The sequence below is a fragment of the Tinamus guttatus genome, unplaced genomic scaffold (genome assembly GCF_059628265.1).
Source record: "Tinamus guttatus ecotype Peru unplaced genomic scaffold, ASM5962826v1 Tinamus_guttatus_pri_ptg000004l, whole genome shotgun sequence".
NCBI classification, from domain to species: domain Eukaryota; kingdom Metazoa; phylum Chordata; class Aves; order Tinamiformes; family Tinamidae; genus Tinamus; species Tinamus guttatus.
In genome coordinates this window covers 15553897-15575756 of record NW_028288538.1, presented here as the reverse complement: position 1 = coordinate 15575756, position 21860 = coordinate 15553897, and the positions used below count along the sequence as shown (strand labels likewise).

General features: G+C 37.0%; 1 protein-coding gene across 1 annotated transcript; it reads left to right on the top strand.

Moving 5' to 3' along the window:
* The first annotated feature begins 1908 nt into the window (after positions 1-1908).
* ICE2 (interactor of little elongation complex ELL subunit 2) lies at positions 1909-21569 on the top strand. Its single transcript, XM_010214716.2, has 14 exons — positions 1909-2060; positions 4637-4904; positions 5873-5992; positions 6195-6329; positions 6677-6793; positions 8046-8205; positions 9501-9685; positions 10136-11075; positions 12284-12462; positions 14287-14416; positions 17837-17921; positions 18022-18072; positions 18693-18951; positions 21233-21569. The coding sequence occupies exons 2-14, from the start codon at positions 4830-4832 to the stop codon at positions 21395-21397; spliced, it is 2601 nt and encodes an 866-aa protein (XP_010213018.2). The 5' UTR covers positions 1909-2060; positions 4637-4829; the 3' UTR covers positions 21398-21569.
* The last annotated feature ends 291 nt before the right edge of the window (positions 21570-21860 follow it).

Here is a 21860-nt window from a genome sequence, read left to right as displayed (position 1 = left end):
GCCATGGTTCTTGGCTTCCATGCACTGCTTTTATACCCTCAATCCAAGGAATATATATATATAAATAATTTTTTTTAAACAGCAAACATACTGTTGTCCTAAAAATGAATACAAACTTTACTGCACCATGGGTATATTTTCGTAAGTAGAATGTTTAATTGCAAACACTATCAGGATAATTATAAAAACCTCTTGAAGCTACAATCTTATTTAAATATAAGCCATGACAATTTTATTTTCCCCTGTTGATTTAAGCCACTTTTTGATATTTTCAAAAAAAAAAAAGTCACTGTTAAATTTGTATGTATTAACTTATACACGATGCTAGGAACACGTTCTACCTATTGTTTTAAGTTCAATAGTTTGATATATTTATGCAAAACCATTTAGTTAACATATTCTCCCTGTTGACTAAATGTTCAACGTAAAGAGACCAGAATAAATGCTGATTACAAACAAACGCTGGTTTGAGGATTAAGCACATAAACTTCAAAAAACCTCGTTGAGTGATGTACTCAAATGTCTGTAAATACGCGCAACTTTAAATGAGATGATACTGTACATGTAAGTATATGCTGTGTGTTATGTGTACAGTACGTGTAAATTCCTTTTGTAGCCACGACGAGCCGCAGGCCATCGAGAGGACACGAACGTGGTGGCATCGTACAAACCTTTGCTAATGATCTTTACCCCATCACTGCTCACGTCCATGGATCTTCCTCCCCGCTCACTCTCGCCATAGCCTGCTTATACTTAATTTGTTATTTTATTCAGTCCCGGAAAAAGTATTTTGATTCATTTTGTAAATACAACTGTAAAAATAAGAGATTTAATGTTGTCTTTTAAATACTCCAATTTTCATTCTAATATGAATGTTGTTATATTGTACTTAGAAACTGTACCTTTAATATTACATTACCTTTATTAAGTGCATTGAACACATCGATTTTAGATGTGCTTTATGTACTGTTATCCTGTAATAAAACTTCAGCTTCTAATGGAAAAAAAACCAACCACCCCCTGCCTTCCTCTTCTTTCGGCGGCAGCTCCGCGCCGGGCCGCGTGCGCCGCGCTGAAGGGGCGGGACCCCCCCTAAGATGGCCGCAGCCACCGCCGCTTCCGGCACCTCGAGGCCGAGCTCTCATTGGCCGTCCCGCAGCACCTGACCGGGGGCGCCGCGCTCATTGGCCCCTGCGGGGGAGGGGGAGGGGTGTTCAGCGGCGGCGGCCGTGTTTCTCCAGGGGGGCTGAACGGCGGACAAGATGGCGGCTAAAGCGCCGCTGCTGAACTGGTGAGCGCGAGACCCGGTCATCCCTGCGGGCCCTTTCCCCAAGCGGCGGGAGAGCGGCGGGCCGCGACCTCCCCGCTCCGCTCCGCCCCGGCCCCGCTGCTCCGCCTCGCCGCGCGGGCGCGGCACGCATGCGCAGGCAGGGGGCGGGGGCGCCATCTTGGGCCGTCGGGCGCGAGGGGGTGGCGCCCGGCGCTGAGGGGAGCGGGGGGGGGGGGGGGGGGGGACAGTCGCGAGGCTCCCAGGAGCGGCTTAGGGGGCGAGAAGATCTTAGAGTCATGAAAAGTAGGAGCTTCTCTCACGAAAAAATAAGATTTCGTTTTTAAAAATTTCGGCACATTCAGCCTGATGTTCGGTTTTGAGTGAGCCTTGTATTTGGAAGGTATATTGTTCCATCAGAGTCTTCTTTAGCCATGTTTAAATTTCATACCCATCGGGTAATGAAGTCTTTCATTTTAGACTGGGAAGAACATGCTCGGTTTAATATTAAAGACGAATAAGAGGTTTTACTTTAATATTGAAGACCAATAGGGGTTAAACAATGTGTAAAGACTGTGGAGATGGGTAGTCTCCAATTTTGTATATATAATGTTTTGTGCTTCTCATGGTCAAAATTTAATTCCTTGTGTATTGCAACATTCTTACTTTGTTTCATTTTTCTTATCAGGGATATTTCACCTAAAAATGGTACTGAGGTATTTTTCTCACGAGAAATTTATGAAAAATACTCATTAGCTCCAAGCCTCTCTGAGCTATGGACTCTGTCGAACAGGTACTTGCTGTTGCGCTGTAGCCCCGTGCTGTTTGTCGCCCTGTTGATGCGCACTCTGCTTGGGTGGCGTTTGCTGGGGGTGAACGAGGCAGAACCTCCTGCTCTGCGTGGGCAGCCGGTTGCGGACGTGGTGGCCTGCCCTGCACCCAGCCCCGTGGAGCCTGGGCCGTGGCCTCTGGTCTTCTCTGTCTTGTTGGCGGGTTGGGCTTTGGGTGGTTGTTTTTTGTTTGTTTGTTTTGCTTTCTTTCTACATATCCAAAAGGAAGCAAGTTTGACAGATGCTATTAGGCAGCTCTAATACCGGGTGCTCTCTAAGGGTGCTCTAATTTCCTGACTAGACCTAACTCTTCTGAGAAATTTGTGGCTTGCTGTCTGTCTGTCTTACCTGGCTTCATAGAAGGCTGCCAACACAGTCCACCTTGAAATCCTCTTTGGTCTTGCCTTTGGGAAGCAGCTGATGCTATTTTCATAGACTTAACTGTGCGTTAGCAACAGTGGAGACACAGCTAGTTCCCTGACTAACATGTAAACTATATAAATTATTTCATGAAAAGTAGGAATTGAAGTGCTGTAGGTAGAAATTATTTCAGTACAGATATCAACATTTGTTTGGTGTAGTGCAGAAGTATAGTTTGCATGTTTGCATGCTACTGCATTGCAAAAACTGCAGTGTTGTTTTCAGTCCTTTTTTTTTTTTCCTTTTTTAAGCTCATTAAGCTAGTAAAGAAGTACAACTAACGAGCCACTTCTGGTGGACCAGAGTTTATACAATTGAAGAATGGGGCAGGAGACTGATGTAGCCACCATGTTGTGAGTGCAGGAGTTCAGTGTGTGTAGAAGTGTTCTGTTCCAAAGGGGAATTATTCTGGTTTTCTGAACCATCACCGAGAATGTGTTTTTTAGGGGAATAACTGTCTACACCATATGACTCTGCCTATCCCTGATCTTGAGCTAGAGAAAGGGGTTATAGTCATTTTCCTGGCTCCTGTCTGTTGGACTAAGTTCCCTGAACCGGTAGAGGCCCACAGTCCTCATAGCTTGCTCTGGGCAGTCTGGATGTTCTTGCACAGATCCTCTAAATACACACCACAGAGCATTTCTAGACTGCATGACTGCAGTTAGGAGTGGGTCTGTGTTCCGTTGTGTATGATAAGAGCAGATTTATAAGAATAAGTTGGAAAATGCTGGAATTGGGTTGACTGGCTGTAAGTGGAATAAGAGAAGTGAAACCTCTTGGGACAAATATGAAAGAAGAAGCTGCAGAAAGTTTGCCGTTTTGTATATTGGCATTTCTGTTAAATATTTACTGAAGTGAATGGCCTCTCACCAAAGAAGCTGTGAAGGAAGGTTGCTGATAAAATGAAGGAGAAAAATTTAAGCTGTCAGCTCAAATAAAGGATAATGCTGTAAATATGGACAGAAAAGCTCTGTCAGATTATTTTGGTTTGCACCCTGATGAAGACTGTGACAGCACTGCATACTGGAATGATCTTGATGTGCTGCCATTTCATTCAGTGCTGAATATAGCCAATTTAAGCTGCTAGAATTCCTTGACGTTCCTGCATTGGCATATCTGAGTCAGCATCTTGTTGCTGCTGCGGCTTAATTAAATTTGCCAGTTTGTGCCACAAGGATGGACATATTCTCATATTCAGAGAGACAGCTGTGAAGTATTATTAAGAACTGTGGACGTGATACTGTAAGGTTTGAATAACACTTGAGAGGTTTTCTACTGCTGAAATTGTGTCTTAAAAATATGCTTTTTCCAGAAGTTCAGCAGTTAATGGTCATTTCATTAACCTTGAATATTTTCCCTTTTAATGACATAGAGAAGAACTAATCTGGCCTTCATACACTTGAGTTGTTTGAAGAATCAGAATTATAATATGGCTACTCTGCTTTTAAGGCTGCTGCTTTGCCTTAGCCCAGTATTATTTGGGCATTGTTTAGAATTGGGTTTTTTGGCATTGTTTAGATTTGAAAACAGATGCTGGGTCGTTTGCTCCATTCCTAGAAAAATCTTCATCAAAATCTGAAACTTATATCGTAAGAAGGGTGTAACTTTAATTTACTACTTTTACGGTGAAATAAAGGCTATCCAGTGAAGGAGTTATTTGCTGTCATGATTTTGCTATGTAAGTTAGACCTTTCTAAGTACAAATTGCTTCTGACTACAAAACATCAGTATTTAATAAGAAGGGTGTTCCAGAGCAAAGAACGTGAATTTCATATTTGGCTTGCCGCCTCACTATTCAGTATGTAGACTACTATATATGCTATTTTGTTTTTTTTTTTTTTTAAAAAAATCAAGTTCAATAACAGTCCTCCCCGCCCTGCACGCTGAAACTGGTGGAAGTCTGCAGTTGGTAGTAAGGGCTAGTGTCACTGTCTAGATCGAGTTCCAGAATATGAAAATTTCTATGACGTAGGGTAGCAGTTGGAAAAATACCATGTCCCTTAATATGCATTTTGCTGAATTTGAAGTTTTAAGAGATTGGATGAGTGTTGTTATTCTGATAAATATCCATTCTTAAGTGAAAAATGTAAGTTATTTTTGTTGATTACTTTTTTTTCAGACAGGCAAACAAAAACATAGAGGTGCCGGTAAACACTTCAGAAGACAAACAGACCTGTAGCGTGCAGGCTGCAGGTCCAGTTGAGGTGAAGGCCAAAACTATAGCTGATGATGAACCTTTTCCAGAACCTAGACTCCCCTATCCATTTACCTCTTGTTTGAGTGAGAAGGAACAAAAGACGTATTTATATCTGATGACTAAGTACTCTAAAAAAACAAATCATTTTCAAGTTAATGCAGCAAGTCAAAGAGAACTATTCACATACATGGTAAGTGTTATCTGTGTGTATATACATACACAAACATCAAAGAAAAAAATAATACACCTTTTGTTGTTACAAGGAATAATGGAACCATAGCAAAAATTCTTTTAAAATTAAATTTGTTCTCTTTTCTTTTTGATCTGTATTCTTAGGAGCAATAATAGGTGTTTAAAGTATTCAGGATATCATTTTAACAAAAGTAGAAATTGTTTTGTTATTTAAAGGATTTGTTGGTTTGTATTGGCAATAGTATTCTAAACAGATTGCTTGCAGTAACTGTAGCTCTTTAAGGTCTGAATTAAAAGAAACATTGAGCAGAAAGCATAAAAAAATTACTCTAAACTAATACTTGTACCATTCCTACTATGTTAGAAGGTGAATACTTTTTTATGTGATTTTTGACATCATCGTGTTATGGGAGCTTTCCTTGCTGGCATGTGAGGAGACTCTGCACTTGCCACGTTGGTGCTCAGTGGAAGAGAGGCACAAGCTCACGCTTGCTGCTCGTTTTCAGCAAAATCATTTAAATAGTGCGAGACTGTGTTAGTTATTTGGCTGTATCATTTTTATTGACTCCTGTATGTGGTAATTAGTAAATGTTTTTGAGCCACTGCATCAGGTATCTCATGTTTCTTCTTCACTAATGTTAGTTCATTTGTTTCGTGCTATAACAGAGGAATATCTTTCCCAGGCTAATCAGCACCTATTGCACTGCTGTTACTAACAGTGTCATTTCTTATAAAATCAGAGCTTCATGGCTTTCTAGCTGTCGTGTAAGCTTGCTCCACCAATGCCTTGAAATGTTTTTTTTTTTTTGTTTCACCAATGCATAATCAAAAGAAACTTAAAAAAAAAAATAGAACTAACCTTGCAAATACTCTGGAAAGTTTGTTATTAGCCTATCTGGTATAGCAGATACCAAGTAACACTGTCTAAAAAATGTTTTTTTTTTTTTTTTTTTTTTTCTTACCCAGCAAATGAAAGAATTAGTAAACACTGAAATTGCAGAGTTTATGAAATTTGCCCAAAATGCTGCAAAAAGCTGTGCCCAAGACTATGATACTATCTCTGAAGATGCACAATTTTATACTGAGGTAAGTGGCAACACGGAAGTTGATTCGTCCCTTCTTGCACAGTCGTAGTGAAAGCTACTGGTGGCGGCTGATGTTTCCAGTAGATCAGTATTCTTTACAGAAAGCACATGCAATTGTAACTATTGCAGTTGCAGATTTCTAATTAAATTATTATGGAAGATGGTAATACATAAACTGTTTTTTTTCTTTCTTTTTACATTAGAAATTATTACATGCTTGTATTCGACATGTGCAAAAGTATCCTGAATTTTACACACTCCAGGAAATCATAAGTATCATGGGAGGAAAATTTAACACACAATTGACCTTTAGACTGGAAAAAAATCTTCTTGTAATGGTAATACTTCACATAAACCTTTTGTTTGGGAGTGGTTTCAAATAAGAATTACGTATGGATTGCATTATGCAGAGCTGCTTTTTAATATGTATTATTCAGTGCTTGGGTTAGGGGTTGCAATTTATGATGAAAGTGGTTTGAGTAAAAAGAGTTGAAGTATTCGGCAATAAGGCCGTAAATTTGTTGTTTACCATGAAAAAGGTTAATTAACATACTGTTTTAGCCATAATATCAACTTCATAATGTGCCTGCCTGGTTTTTCTTATTTTTCATTATAAAAAGCAAAAATTAGGGGTAAATATGATTCCAGTTGAAGGTGTTTTCTTGTACCACTTTATTTTGTTCAGGGTACAGCAAGACGTGGTGAGACACAATTCCCTACCCTGCCTGTTCAACTACCTGTAGATTATAAAACTGTTTCCTCTATTATAACTCCAGAAAAAAAGGCTTCTATTATGCACAGTGTGAGTAACTTTTTCTTGTTGTCATTATGTCATATGTTTTACAGTATTTTATTTTTAATGTGGATACTCTTTTTTTGCTTTAATTTCGTGTTATCTTTATTTAATATCATGCATAATAATCATACTGTCTTTTTCAAAAAATTGAATAGCATTAATTTTTAAATTTTAATCTCTAGATAGGGCATCCTGTTTTCTCTCTGTGAAACATGAGTCCTTTAATTAGAACAAACTGTCTGTGGCATGTAGATTATATTGTGTACTGTTATATTGTTCCCTTAAATTTTACTTTAAAGCAAAGACCTGACCTGAGCTGCAGTCCCACTTTTCTGTATCCTTTATATTCCTGTTCAATGTAGTATTTCAAATTAGTAGGAATGAACAAAAATATAGATGTACATCCATGTAAAAGTTTCTGTTTAAGAAAGAAGCCCTAGTCATAGTAAGAAATACCTTAAACTCTTCTATGTTAGCTTACCTTGGGGATTTTCTTGTCATAGACTCCATTTCCGTCTTGAATCATTTTTTGGTTCTATTCCATTTTATTGTTAAATACCAATGTTTCTGTGTTCCTCCGCAAAAAAAAAAAAAAAAAAAAATCAGTTTTCTGTTTTGGTGGAGTTTCTGTTGTCTGTTAATTTAAATATTTAACATTTAATTATACGAGTTAAATGTTCATATATCAGAAACCAACTTTTCAATGGGGAGATTGTGACTGGAAAGGAGGTCCAAGAGGAGAACGTTGCATCGCAACAGCTATAAACAGGTTTAAGTGTTACAGCTTTAAGCAAAGAGTATTACTGTTGTTGTCTGAGGTGACAAATTAAATAAATAAATAAGAAGTAAATTGTTGGCTCAGTTTTGACTACACTTCAGTGCTAGGCCTCTTTTTACTGTTACTACTTAGCCTGTAAGAGGATCTGTAATATGTGTGAGTGAATTTCCTTCCCCCACTCCCACTTCAATGGGACCATAGTCCTCTATCCTTTGTCCTGTATCCTTCATATTCCTGGTCAGCACAGTAATTCAAACTAGGAGGAATGAACTGAAAGATAAAGTATGCTGCAAGGTAAATGCAGACAAAAAAACTTAAGGGAGACTTTTTGCCTTTTCCTCTGATTTTCAGCCCTAGCAGAATGCTGATATTTGGGCATTTGTATGTTTGGGGCTTTTTAATTCATGTTTTCTTTTATGATTTTATGTATGGCAGTCTGTAAGTGTCTTTAAAAAAATCTATTTTTGTTTTCTGGTCTAGGATATTAGTTCAGATTCAAATGCAGAAAAACTTGCTTTGAAATACTGCCCTCAAGTTGTTCTAAGTAGTCAATCATTATTTGCTTTACTGAATAATCATGGAGTAAACTACAGGGAGCAGTGGGAAGTTCCGGTTTGTGTTAAAATGATCCCTGTTGCAGGTATAGTATGCTTTTGTGTTACAGAAATTGTATTTGTCCCTTTCAATTAATTAATCCCTTTCAACTGACTGAAGAGCCCAAAACAAACAGTAAAACTACTCTGATTCTTGAACAGAAAAGCAAAATGTTTGAAGCTGTTCAAGGTAGAAGATTAACTGATTTCAGCAAGCCAAGAAACAATTCTGAAGCTTTATTTAGAAAAAGAGTAATGAAAACTTTTTTTTTTTTCCCCTGGATCTAAAGGACCGGTTTATGTCATAGAGTAACAAATTCGCATTGAAAATTTGTGGACGATGCTTCTCTAAATGCAGCAAAAATATTTTGAATGAACTGAATAACTCATCTGAATATTATACTTTTGTCAAGCACCTTGTCAGGAATTGTAATAGAGATTTCTTCTTCTGTTATTCCCCCCACTGTTTTCATTTTTTTTCAATTGCAAGATTTTCAGATAACAGCTAATAAGCTGGGTTTTTTTTTTTTTCACCCCTATGAGAAATGAAACGAACTTTTCTTTAGTGAGGACCCTGACTCCTTTCAAGTCAACTTGGTAGTTTTTAGGCCTAATTTTTAGATCCAAAATTACCTTCTAAATGGCATACAGATCATATTAGCACTGTGTTGTGTTTCTTAAAGACTTTTTTCTTTGTCCCTTATAATCAACCTCTTGCATTTTTTTTTTAACTATAAAATAGGGTTAGTATGAGCCATGTTCACAATATGCTGTTGATCTTTGTATAAGCTTGGTGAAGGTATCTCTATTATTTCTGGGTGAATTTAATAATGATTAGCCTGCAAGTGTATGAAGGTGTAAACAATACACAGTGGTCAGTAGAGCCTGAAGAAGAAATGCAAATTACAGCCATCTCTTTCAGGCCGTAAATTAAAAATAAATCAAATAACACTCCCCCAGCCCCCCAAGATAAGTTCATGAATATAAAGCTCAGTGCATGCAAATGAAGAAGAAAATGTATTGCTTTAAGATATTTGATATGATAATGAAATAGAATACTGATCCTAAATTATTTTATAAATTCTCTGTTTGGAACTGTGCTTCAAATGCTATTGTCTGTTAAGTTGTTCTGTTTTGTTGCTGCAGGATCATAATGATTCATGCTATATCTAGAATCTCTTTATTTTCTATGGCTAATGGAAGGATAGTGTTTCATCTCTTGTGTAATTATGGGATGGATTCGAATATAATTGGAATTTGGAAGAGTAATTTATTATTTAAATTATAGACTATTCTTTTTTTCTTTCGTGTTATTAACTCATCTCTTTGTATTCTTTAAAAGATAGCAAACCAGCTAAGCTGGTTTATGTTGACTCACCTCTCCTGAAAAAGGAGATGACAGTAAGAGAAAGGAACCAAATCTTCCATGAAATTCCAATGGACTTCCTGGGAACTAAAAAGTCTTATGTATCAATTTCTGATGTATTGATGGACAAACCAGCTGAGGAGAATAATTTTCAGTGGGATGTAAGTAGCTTCACCTCTTCTCTCATTTAAAAAAAATCGAGGGAGAGAGAGAAAGAACTAGAAATTAGATTTACAGTTATTCACGTTTCTCCTGGATGCTTTCTACTTTTGAGTTATGTACCCTCTTTCTTTAAAAAAAAAAAAAAAATCTGCCTAGTTTCTTGAAATTCCTCTATGGCATCTTTCTTCCAGCTTTATTTTTTACATCATTAAAATATATTTCAACTGTTTTATTTAGGTGGAAATGACTTTACAAAATACAAACTTCATTTCTATTTTGAAAGACCTTTTTAACTTTTAGAATTTAAGTGTGGTTTGTTTCTTCATTCTCTTTGAAATTACTTTCCCTGTGTGTCCATAGTCCAGATGTACAGGAGAACATTGCCTCTTTTTTTTTTTTTTGGTGTGTTGTTAATATGTTCTATTTTCTCCTTTTCTCCTTGTGTTAAGATTCCTTCTGATACCTACCAGTGCAGGAAGATTCCTGTTCCAGATGACCCAGGGATGGATTTTGATGATGATGTTACAGAGTTAGAAACTTTTGGAGCAGCAGTCAAACTCTCCAAGTCTTCTAAAACAGAGAATGCTTTTCCTAAAGTTGATAACACTGGTCCAGTTCTGTCACGTGAGCTAAAAACGGACAAAAATACAATACATAATGGAGGCGAAGAGGGAAGAAACACAGTTTCTGAGCAAGGTTTTTCAGTCAGCAAAATGCAGCTTCCATCATTTGGCATTCTGTGCTCCAACCTTGAAGAAAATTCATCTCATAAAAACTTTTATTCAGAGGAGGAACTGAAGAAAGCACAGCACGTCATAACAAAGGAAATACCTGACAATGAAACAAAATTAAATACTTTATCTAATGCTGTTACTTTCAAGAAAGAGTCTGATGCTGCCCAAAAAAATAAGAGTTGTATTTCTTTGTGCAGTAGTGACACTGATGAAGATTGCTTGGTAATTGATACAGAATGTAAAAATACTGATTATTGCAAATCAGCTGTACCAAATATTATTTCCAGTGTCTCAGTAGAGACTTCCAAATCACCTTCCTCCATCCATATTCCATCAGAAAGCATGGTTGATTCCTCAGATAACACGGATCAGGGTAAGAATGTTTCCAGAAAGCCTACGAGAAGGTTGTCCAAAGAACTGGATCCTGTTGGACAGATTTTGAAAATGCAAACTGAGCTACTCAAGTCACCTTCCCGAAAATCTCATGAGCAGCCACTAGTGAGCTCTGATAATTCTAACTCTGCACCAACCAGCGTGCCCGAATCTCCAAATTCATCGGTGATCTCTAACACAGAAATTGTACCAGGCCCTGCCTCAAATCCCAACAGCTCATCTAGAAATACCTGGACATGGCTTTTCCAGGGACCTTCAAAGAGTAAGCAATGTTGTTAGTTGTGTAAGGAGCAAAATTTTAAAGTTTACATAAAATATAATTCATTTTAATTCCTTCCCCTGGAAAACATCCTAATAGTACCTCCTCTGTGTTTGTTTAAAGATGTGAATTAGATTTTTTTTCTTTTTTAAATAATGCATTTTATATGTAAAGAATACTGTTTTGCATGTGTATAGAATGTGTTTGTGGCTGTTCATCCACAGAGTTGTACATGAAATGCATGAAATATTATTATAGAAAAATGAAAAGTTTTTATATACAAGGATTTTCATCAAGGATAAGTACTTGTGATGGAGGTTTTTTTTTTTTTTTTTTTTTTTTTTTTTTTTTTTTTTAACAAAGAGGAGTCTGGGATCTCTGGATGTTACATACTAGAACTTTCAGCCCATTAAAATAAATATGTTTTGCTTATTTTAACAAAAAAGGGTACTGTTATAGTGCTACTGAGTAGCTAGTGCCCAAGATAAATCAGCCTGTTAGCATTCTATTTAAAGCGAAGTAGAGAAGAAGTAATTTGATATTGAAATGAGTTACTTTTCCTCTCTGTTTTCCAACTTTTTTTTCCCTCTGATTATGATACATTATGAGTACAAAATCTTAAATAGCCTGGAGTGTATTCCATATATATTTTTTCCAACTGTTTCATTAAAGAATCGCTGTTGGATGTTTGCTTACCTCTCTAAAAGTTGCATTTTGAGATCTAGAGTCAAATTGAAAAAACTAGTATAGAAGTTAAAAGGAAAAAAAATCACTTTGGAATACAGAGTCAAGCTATTTAAGTGACTATGAAATGGATGGCAGCTCTTAGGGCCATTCATTGTAACTGAATGTTGCTTTCTCTGTGCTCAGTGTATCCTCACTATGACTTAAAGTCCAACCTTTCAACTCCATACAGGCATGGAGTGCCATAGCTCCATTTGCACAAGAAATGTAATGATTAAGATAAAATATGTGGGAGTCTTTATTAATATACTGTTATAGTGGACTGTTTCCTTTTTGATTTATTTTGAAATGTATAACAATTGGACTTCTGTGCCTAATAGGGTAGGGATTTCCCCCCCTGCCAAACCCTAATCAAACTTCTTTTTTTTATTATTTTTTTAAGAAATTCTGTACTTCAAGAGAGAAGAAAAAGCTGGTCAGTTTTATGATGAAGGCTAAAAAATTTTAATTTTATGTATTTTCTTCAGGAAAGCTGCCAAATGAACTTGAGATGCTTGTCGAAGACCCTTTGGAGTATACAGCGCCTCAGGATGGCAACCTCGTATATAAGCTATTCAGTTTGGATGATCTGTTGTTGCTTGTACGTTGCAATGTGCAAAAAGTAAAGACAAGGCCACGATTTCATAAAAAGAAAACAGCTCAGAAGGTACAGATTGTGCTGCCAGCCCTTATTTATCCATTATTTATCCATTTATTTATTTTTAATTAGTGTGTTCAAATGGAACACTTTCCTTCAACAAACTGTCATTATTTAAGTTATACTGAGTATCCCTGGAATTAAAAAGAGGGCACAATGCATTTCCAGTCCTTTGCAACATTTGTGTTAGTCCTCTGGTAATTAATATATTTGAATTATAACTCTTCAGTGTACGCCTTCTTAAGTAAATATTTGCTCCTGGAAGGAAGGCAGGAATAATTTCTGATTTCTTTAGCCTCATTTGATTAAAACAGATAATCAAGTGTGATTCTGCATTTCTTACAAGGACCACATTACACTAATAAGCATGAGTAATTATACTAATGCCAATTTGAACTATTCTTAAAACTTAATGTACTAATTAGGTTTGCGGCCTAAGGCTTTAAGATTCTTCACGACTGTAAATACTTCAAAGCAGAACTGAACCTTGGTATTACACCTAGTTAAGCAGAGGAATATAAGACAGAATGAACTGCAGAGGATGTGTTTCAGAGACACCCTTTCATTCTGCTTTAGGAGACTGTATGCAAATTGTCTTAAGGAATAAAAAGTTTTAATTGAAGTTAAGATAATCCTCATTATATCTGGAGAAGGAAAGTCCTCTGAATGATTTAACAGATCTGTTATCTCCTTCCCCCCAAAAATCAGAATTGTGGTAGACATGCATGCCCTTTGAAGTGTTTCTGCTTTATTCAAACAGAAGTATATACTTGGAACTCTGTTTGCCAGGATTTCCTGCACAAAAGTTTATTTTGAAGAAATATCATCACTGTTAATGCTGATCCATTACTTATAAATGGTTTCGAGTAGCTACTTAGCTTGTTTCAGAGATCCCATGTCTGTTGCTTTTCAATATTGCTAATTAATTTTATGTCCTTCTCAGAACTGACAAGGGATAATACCTCCAGTGGTGTCAGTTGTAAAACTTTAGTATTTGCATACAACTTCAAACTTTTAAAATACTGTGCAGAAGTAAAGTAAGAACTCTTCTTTTTTGCTAGCAGGAGACTGTCTTTTCTCGGAAAGACTGAGATGTAGATATAATAGAAAAGTAGGGAGGATGAGAGGCTGTAGAGGTGCAAGAGAAATCCTGTTTGCATGTTGTCCTATCCACTAGCTTAGCACTAACTAGTGCTTTTATGGGCAGTCAGAAATCGAATGCTGTTCTTCATTTTGAAAACTACCTGCTGAAAGTTGATGATGTAAATGAGAAGAGTCAATTTCAATGAGACGCTTTTGCATGTTAGTGTTAAAACACAAATGAAGGTTCAGATTTCAGTGAGGTTCCGAATACTAACTTCTGACTTGAAATTCTGTTTTGAAATTCATATTCTGACATAGAGCAGAAATAACAGGATGCTATTAAAGTAGTAAGTAACCCTGAAGTCTACCACCTATTTTTTTCTAAAATTCCTGAGGAGGGCAGTAGAGTATAGAAATGTGAAATTCAAAATAATGTACTCTTACAGAGAAATTTCTTTAGCTTTAAATTTTTATTATATGTAAAAGTTTGCTAGGGTGCAAACATGTATACACACAAAGTTTTTTCTTTTCATCTTCCCTTATATAGAGAGGAGTTGTCTTAAATTCATCTTAGAGATTATGCAGAACGTGATACATTATACATGATCTGTGGAAAAGTCTGTGCTGTTTGGGCTTTAGTGGAAAATCACGATGATTATGATTTGCATTTACTTTGCAAGATGTAATTCCATTGTGGTATTTGGTTTTGGATATTAAATGCTCCTTTCACTTATATTTTTACTTTTATAGCCTATTCCATTATTCCTGTTGCCAAAACTAGAATATCAAGCCTATTATGGTGTTGAAGCCCTTACAGAAAGTGAAGTATGTCGACTGTGGACAGAGAGCATGTTGCATTCTGAATGCACCTTTTATATTGGTAAGCTTGTGTTGATTTCTAGAAATACATATCTATCTAAATACTCACAGAATAATAGAAGAGGAAGGTACTTATCACAGGTGTATTCCATGCATCCTCCTCATTTCTTTTAGTTTTCTAAACTTGTTTTTCACTTTTCCCTTAAGTTAGAATTGTATCTAAGATTCCCTCTGGGCATCAGTGACACTATTTCATGCTTAAGCATGTAGGAGCGGTTATTTTCAAGAACTGCATTTATTTTCAAAGACAAATGTATTTGTAAACCTGAATTTAGTTCATTTGAAGTAGTGATCTTTAGGATTTTCTCTTTGATAGCTGTAATATTCCTCAGGAGATCAGAGCACAGGATGATCTTCATTAACTGCACATTTTTCAGGTTCTTCAGCTTCCAGATCTAACTGATCCCTGAAATACCATCTTCTGATATGTGCTATGACTTGAAACATCCCTCTCAGAGATAGCTGTGGTAGTTTTTGTGCTGTACCGTGCAGCAGATGGAAACAAGAAGTAAACAGAATCTATGAATGGGAAGTAGTTTGCATTCTGTAGAAATTAACCAGGAAAGTACAAATATTGGGTGAAAGAGATGACAGCTCTGCGTCAAAGCATAGAGGATAAAAAGTCAATAAAAGAGGGATAAAAAGCAGAGGAATGTTAACAGAAAGGTATCTTATTGCAAACATTATTTTGTCCACAAACAAAACATAAACCAGGCATGCTAGTGGTACATGGACAATTTCATTAACAAATTTTCTGTTAAAATTGCAAACTGATGTTTGTACAATGACTTTAGAAAAAAAAGGTTCAAATCGACAAAAGCTTAAATACTTGAATACACATGTTCTGCTTACCTAGGCAAAGAAATTCAAGACAGACATAAAAAAACCTTTTTGTTACTAATAATCTCTTAATTAGCAAGATTTTAAAAGCCACAGTTTGCACTAGTAAAGTGGTTAGTCAACGTGCATTTAAAAATATATTTGGTCCTTGGTACAGAGTGAGGGCAATCCTAGCTGTACAGTAGATGACTGTTGTACAGCTGCAGCTGCCTCGCTTTCCTGTTGTAGAGAGGTTTGTCTTGTTTTTGTGGTTGTTATGGCAGCAGCTGCAGCTTGTGGTTACCTAACCTATGCAGTTGTGCACTGAATTACCATTCTTTTATCCGTCAAAGTATTTTCTCTTATTTCTTAGCAGCTCACATGAAAACACTGTTTTAGAAATGCTGAAGTATTTCTATTGTAATCTTTACTTTCAGAGTTTGCTTATCTTAAAAATAGAAGGTTTATGTGAAATATCTGATGTGTTTGGAACACTAGTTTTTTTAATAGCATCTACCTTTGTCTGCTGTCCAAATTTACTTTGAAGCATGAAAGCATGAATGCAATTTAAAAGTTTGCTGTTCCTCCCTTGCAGCCTCTCCCTCCCCCCCCCCCAAAAAAAAAGTGCATTCAGTTCTGCAATTGTGCATTAATATGCCGTAAGCAATATATTTATGTTGAAGGAATAGAATTTTAGAGCAGGTAGAAGAAGGGCAGGAATTCACTGCACCTTGTACATCTTCTAGAAAACCTTGCTGATGATCAACATTTGTACAGTCACAAGCAGTTTAAGGAAACAGTGAAGCTGTAGAGAGAGGGCTAATCTGCTTTTAACGCAACAACCTAGAAGAATGCACTTCTATCTTATCTTCCATCAGCAGCAGATACTTTGTGTATGGCTCGAGTGCAGAAGCTTGAGCACAGCCCATCCAGCCACCACCCCTTTTATGGAGGTTCTCAGTGTAGAAGAAAGCAGGTAGAGGGGGACAGGAGTTGTTCTGGCATTAGCAGTCACCACCGTCACCCTGTGGGATGGAGCTTCCCCCATCCCCTGGCAGGAGCGCATACATCCTAGCCATGAAACGCTGTAGTGCCCCAGGCGGGCAGCCTTCTCCGAGCTCTCCTCCCCGGGCTCTCTTCTGTTCTTATGCTATGCTTGGGAAAAAAAGTCAGCAAGATTGAGAAATTCTGTTTTTTCCTGTGATGACTATCAGCTCTTGAATGTGATTTTTCCTGCAGCAAAACCTGAGGTACATAAGGAATTTCCTTGGTGTAGTCTGGAAGCGGGGAGTTACTCTACATTCTTGCTGTCCTAGCAGTAATGGGCACTCCCAGCCTGGAGGGTGGGCCTGCTCCGATCACTGTTATTAACGTACCCACTGCAGGTACACAGGAGGACCCTCACCAGCCTTTCATGCTGGCAGAATATGTGGTTTATTTAAGTGGACGAATTGGAGAACTGATGATTTTTGGTACCACTATGTGCGTGGAAAGTTCTTTGGACCTTGGTCTGTGCCCTGTAATTGTCCTATGTTGTCCAGTGCTGCACAGATGTGTGTGGCCGAGGGAAGGATCTGGGCGCTCAGCCCAGTGACTCAGCAGTGCTGCCAGCTCATCAGACCAGAAGGAGAACGGATGTGTAACTGTGGCCTCCTTTGTAAATTGCAGACTGCTATTACAGCAAATTTGTGATTGCTTTTCTCCATGTTCTCAAAGAATTAACTGATAGTGTGTGCAAAAGTCGAGATATTATCAAGAAATCAATGTAAAAGTGCTTTCCCTTTGTTGCTAGTAAAGCATGTTAAAGCATATTGTTTAGTGTTACTTTGAGATCCCTTTCTGCTCTAGTAAGAAATCCTACGTCGGGAAAGGAAGTAAACGCTGTGACGTGTTTTCAAAAGAACGTAATTGCATTTAAACAGTAAATAAAGTTATGTTATGCTTGCTGTTTTCAAATGGGGACATTTTACCCCAAACACTATTTCCGTATTTGCCTTAAGTGCCTAAGTGAAACCTATTCCAAAAAAAATAGTTTATTTTCACTTGAATAGAATAACATTGGCTTTTAAATAAAAAACTTGAAAACTGGTTGGAGAAAACTGTATGCACAACTTACTGAATGCCAAACATTTTCTGTAATTCTCTTAATGAATATAAGATACAGCAATACAAAATAGATTTTAGAAGTTCATAAAATTTTGTCACTTTGCTGTCTGCGAGTTTCAAATTTGAAAAGGTTGTTATTTCAGAAGAGAGTGATGGGGAATGGAGAGCACAAAGACGTAGGGTTTTTTTTGTTTATAATGACTTTAAGTTTTTGTTTTGTTTTTCCGTATAGGCAACAATGCAGAATGTTAAAACTAGCCATGTAGTCTTGCACAAAATACTGGTATTAAGAAGAGTAATAAATATACAGCAGCTAAAAGAAACTAGCCATCCTGATAGGTAAAGCAACTACATGTCGGTTATTGTGCACCATTTGCAAATACTTTTCACTGTAACAAGCTGTAAATGAGCAAATTTTTTCTTTAACTTGCAGTAGGTCTACAAATATTAAATGATACTCTTAGTATTTATTTGTCTTTTTTTTTTTTTTCTCCAGGACGTATTGATGCTTTTACATCAAAGCTTATTATGCTAGAAAAGATTTCTCCAGAAATGTTAAGAGAAAAACTTGTGATGATTAAGTGAGTATTTTTCAATATCATTTTAACAAAGAGTTTGAGACTGTAATAATTCTTGCAAGTTGCTACTTTTATAATAATTGGGTTTTTTTTCTATTGACAGACCTGCAAATTCATTAAATATACTTCATCATATCTTGAAGAAAGTGTCTGAGTAAGTGCTCCATTATTGTTCTTTGTATCTGCTTGCAGCATTACTGAGGTTATCCTGTTTCTTTGGTAGGGTGATTGTGTAGTCTGGTTGTTGTTTCTTCAGGTACCCTAAAAGTTATTACAGGTTCTTTCAGGTCTAGTGTAGTATAATGCAGGATCTTGTAAATATGCACCTAGGGTTAGATTTTTGTTTTTTTTTCTTTATATAAAATTTCTTTTGTTGTTTCTTTGCCTTTCTATTGTTGTTTCCTTTTCTTTATTTAGTTGCCCTCAGGCATTGAGTGGATAAATAATCATGTGTTTTGCTGCATATAGGTAGTTTTCAGGGCAAATCTTTTGTTGAACTGAAGCACAAATAACCAATACATTGGTGATAAATTAGTATATTTTAAATATGTACGTCATAAATATGTAAACTAGTATGTATTTATCAATACACTTCCATGCATTTTTGTCTGTAGTCTTTTTATGAAAGAGGGACTAATGTGTATATATAATGTGTATATAAAGATGTTTTCTTTGCTATTAAGAAATTAAGAAGCTTGTTCAAAAGATCAGAAGAAACAAAACAATATAAGTATTTTTATTTTAAATCTTAAATTTGGATCTGTATCACTTCAGTTTGCAGGAGGGCTCTTATTTACTGACTCATGCTGCTGGGGATTCATCAGTTGCAATCTATAAGAGTTCTCCTGACAAGGCAACCAGAGCATCCTATAACTTGCACAAAGCTCACTGCGAGCTGCCTGCTGTTCCTGCCAGCCTGTCAGTGCCGTGGGTACCGCTAGAGCCCAGCCTCCCTTTGCCCTATCACATGAGCCATGGAAGAGTCCCATGCACCTTCCCGCCCGCACCCGCAGAGGCCACATGGAAACAGAAGGTCAGTGTCACATTGGTGGGAGATGGACTCTGTTGTTTTGAAGCAGCCTGGTTCAGGCCATTGGATATAGATGCTGTGTTAGTCTGACATCTTTGGGAGTAGGAGACACTTCTTGGTGTACTAGGTTCACTGCAGGAATAGCAAGGCCTTTTTCCTGAAACTCTTTTTCAACTTTGTTTAGTATTAAAAGAGAGAAGAGGCATGTTTTATAGAGCTCCATCTCCACACCAGGGTGGGCCTCTTAAGTAGATGAAATAACTTGTGCTGTAGAGGTTGCTCTTTCACCCTAATGACCACAGAGGGAGTTGTAGGTGATTAACTAATTTCTACCTGTCTACCATTGAGGTAGGTAAGGCTAAATTTTACTTTCACTGCCCGTTCCGTGAGTAACTATATTGATCTCTTACTCCATTCTCCAGTGTACCTGATCTATATATATATATATATATATATATATGTATGTATACACACACACACACATATATATATATATTGCTTTTTAGAAAAATTTTCACCATTTGCGACAAAATTCTCTCAAAATGGAGTTTTACATCTTTATGGGGACTAACAATAGCAAAATTATGTGGTAAATGGCCTTATTAAAAGATGAGTAATATATGGGTTTGCAGTACAGCTGCACAGAGATGTTGCCTTTGAATGGATTTTTTTCATAGTTGTGTTTTTATGATAGTACTTTTTGTTCATTTACCTTCTCCTCAAACAATTTCAGGGAGGACTTGTTAGCTGGTTTCCTGTTTGTCAGTCCAAAATTTGCCCCCTTTCCATCTTATCTACCTTCAAATCTCAAAGTCCTGAACTTATAGGGCTTTTACAGACAAAATTCACATGCCTTGAAGGCCCCAAAGTTACGAAAATCTAAAGAGTTTTGTAAAAATAGGTAGCTAGGTAGAGGAGAGGGTGCTGCTCTGAAAAGGGGGGCAGTGAGTACCAAAACATGGTAGTTTTTTGGGAGAACCCGTGCAGGAGAGAGCAGGTGAGCAAAGCAGACCCCAGAAAGAAGATTGTCAGAACTTTTATGTTATTAGGTATGGGATAATCATAACAGAAAGCAAGAAGGAAGTACACTTCAATGAAAATTGATACTGATTTCAGCAGATAGGGGAGTACCTTGGGTCTGGCCTTGTTTATAATCTTTCAAAAGCTCATTTAGGAATAATAATGATTCTCTGTAACAAAAATAGACTTTCCTTTTGGCCCTCTTAAAGTACAAGGAAACTTTCACGGCAATTCAGATGGCTTCCCTGACATGCGGAGACTTAAATTCTCCTTGGAATGCTGTTGGCTACGTAGTAAAACAATCATACCAGTTTATATATAATACTATTTCTAAAATAAGAATAATACGTTACTTTGTATTCAGAAACATAGGAGTACTTGAATTTAGGAAAATAAAACTTTTTTTTGTCTCAGGCATAAACGTACAATTGTGCATGGCCATCTTGAGCCTCTTTACTGAAACTGAACAACCTCACCGAGCTTGCATGTTCTGCATTTTTTCACAGAAGTAGTTTAATCTTGAAGTGCATTGTTTTAAATGTTTGAACATGAGCTTCATTCCAGGCCCTGTTAAGTAAACATTCATATATCTCAAGTTACTAAGATCTTGTTTCTTTTTGTTTTGGGGTGTTTTTGTTGTTATTGTTTTTTTGACAGCATAGAATTTAGTATGAGAAGCGAAATTAATTGTCTGCATTAAAGAAACTTTTGTTAGAAATTGTATAGGAAAAATTCTTAGTATCCCAACCTGCTTTGCAATTGAAGCTCATGCATAAATGATGCATATCATGCTTTGAAAATTTTGCTAAGGTTACAGTCTCAGTTCTAATGTCTTAAACAGACAGAATTACATGTTTAAGTAATAAAAATGTCAAGCATTATTTTTGCTCAGTGTAGACATTGATTTATATAAAAGCTGCACACTGTCTCATTAGTGGTCTATGAAATGCTTGTGAGGGTCAGTTGTATGTTCTGGTCACATACACACATTTGTCCTGACTTCATGTGAGGGCACAAGTGAGTTGCACATCAGTTCCCCTTCCCTTGTGCATTTTTGGTGTCTGCTGGCAGGAATTGCAGGCACGTGGGCAGGAGTGGAGCAGGGGTAGTCAGATCCCCTGGGTGACAGGAAGGCCAAATGTGCCTGTCGCAATTCAGATGTAACCCCTGTGCCCAGCTTGATCAGCAAGAACTAGAAGGCAGTTTTCTGAAGGTAGCTGGGTATAATTATGCTCTCTTTTATTCTCCACTGGTACGTGTCTAGATGACTGGAGCGAAGGCACAACTGGACACACCCAGTGAGGAAAGGCCAGTAGCTATGGAAACAAAAGGCAATCCAGCTAAGCCTGCTAGAAATGAAGGTGTGGCTGCAAAGAAACCCAAGAAGAATTACTGCAAACAAAGAATGAAGATGAAGAAGTGGAAATGAAATAAAACACAAGTGAAATAGGATTATCTAAACCCTGTTGAGGTAAATATGGACTGGAGAAGGACAAGGCAAACCAAAAAGTCTGACTTTCTTGCAGCATCAAAGGATCCAGAACAACCTGGTAGAGGAGAGAACTACACAACCATGTTTAGAAAGACTGAAACATTCAGCAGACCTTTAACCCTTTCTTATCTCAGTAAATGCATTTCAAGAAAAAACCTCCAATTTAGCTGTAGCAGAGGAAAAAGGGAATTATCTTTGGTTGAGCTTAGGGAACAATAAGTAACTTTTGTAGGTTTCACATATTCATACAAAAAAATCTGCATCTTGAGAAATAAAGCAGTGGTTGAGAGCAATATCTGATATAACTACAATAAGAAGAAGATCTTTTCAGCTTTCTTAATTCTTCCGGGGTTTACTACAGCTTTGCATTCTGATATAATTTTAAATGACATTTTGTTTC

What these genes read in the sequence shown, in the direction of transcription:
- ICE2 (XM_010214716.2), top strand. Translation starts at nt 4,830, where the DNA reads ATGACTAAGTACTCTAAAAAAACAAATCATTTTCAAGTTAATGCAGCA. An exon ending in AGAATAATTTTCAGTGGGAT is followed by an intron (nt 9,686 to 10,135) that starts GTAAGTAGCTTC and finishes CCTTGTGTTAAG; the next exon opens with ATTCCTTCTGATACCTACCA. An exon ending in AAAAGAAAACAGCTCAGAAG is followed by an intron (nt 12,463 to 14,286) that starts GTACAGATTGTG and finishes TTACTTTTATAG; the next exon opens with CCTATTCCATTATTCCTGTT.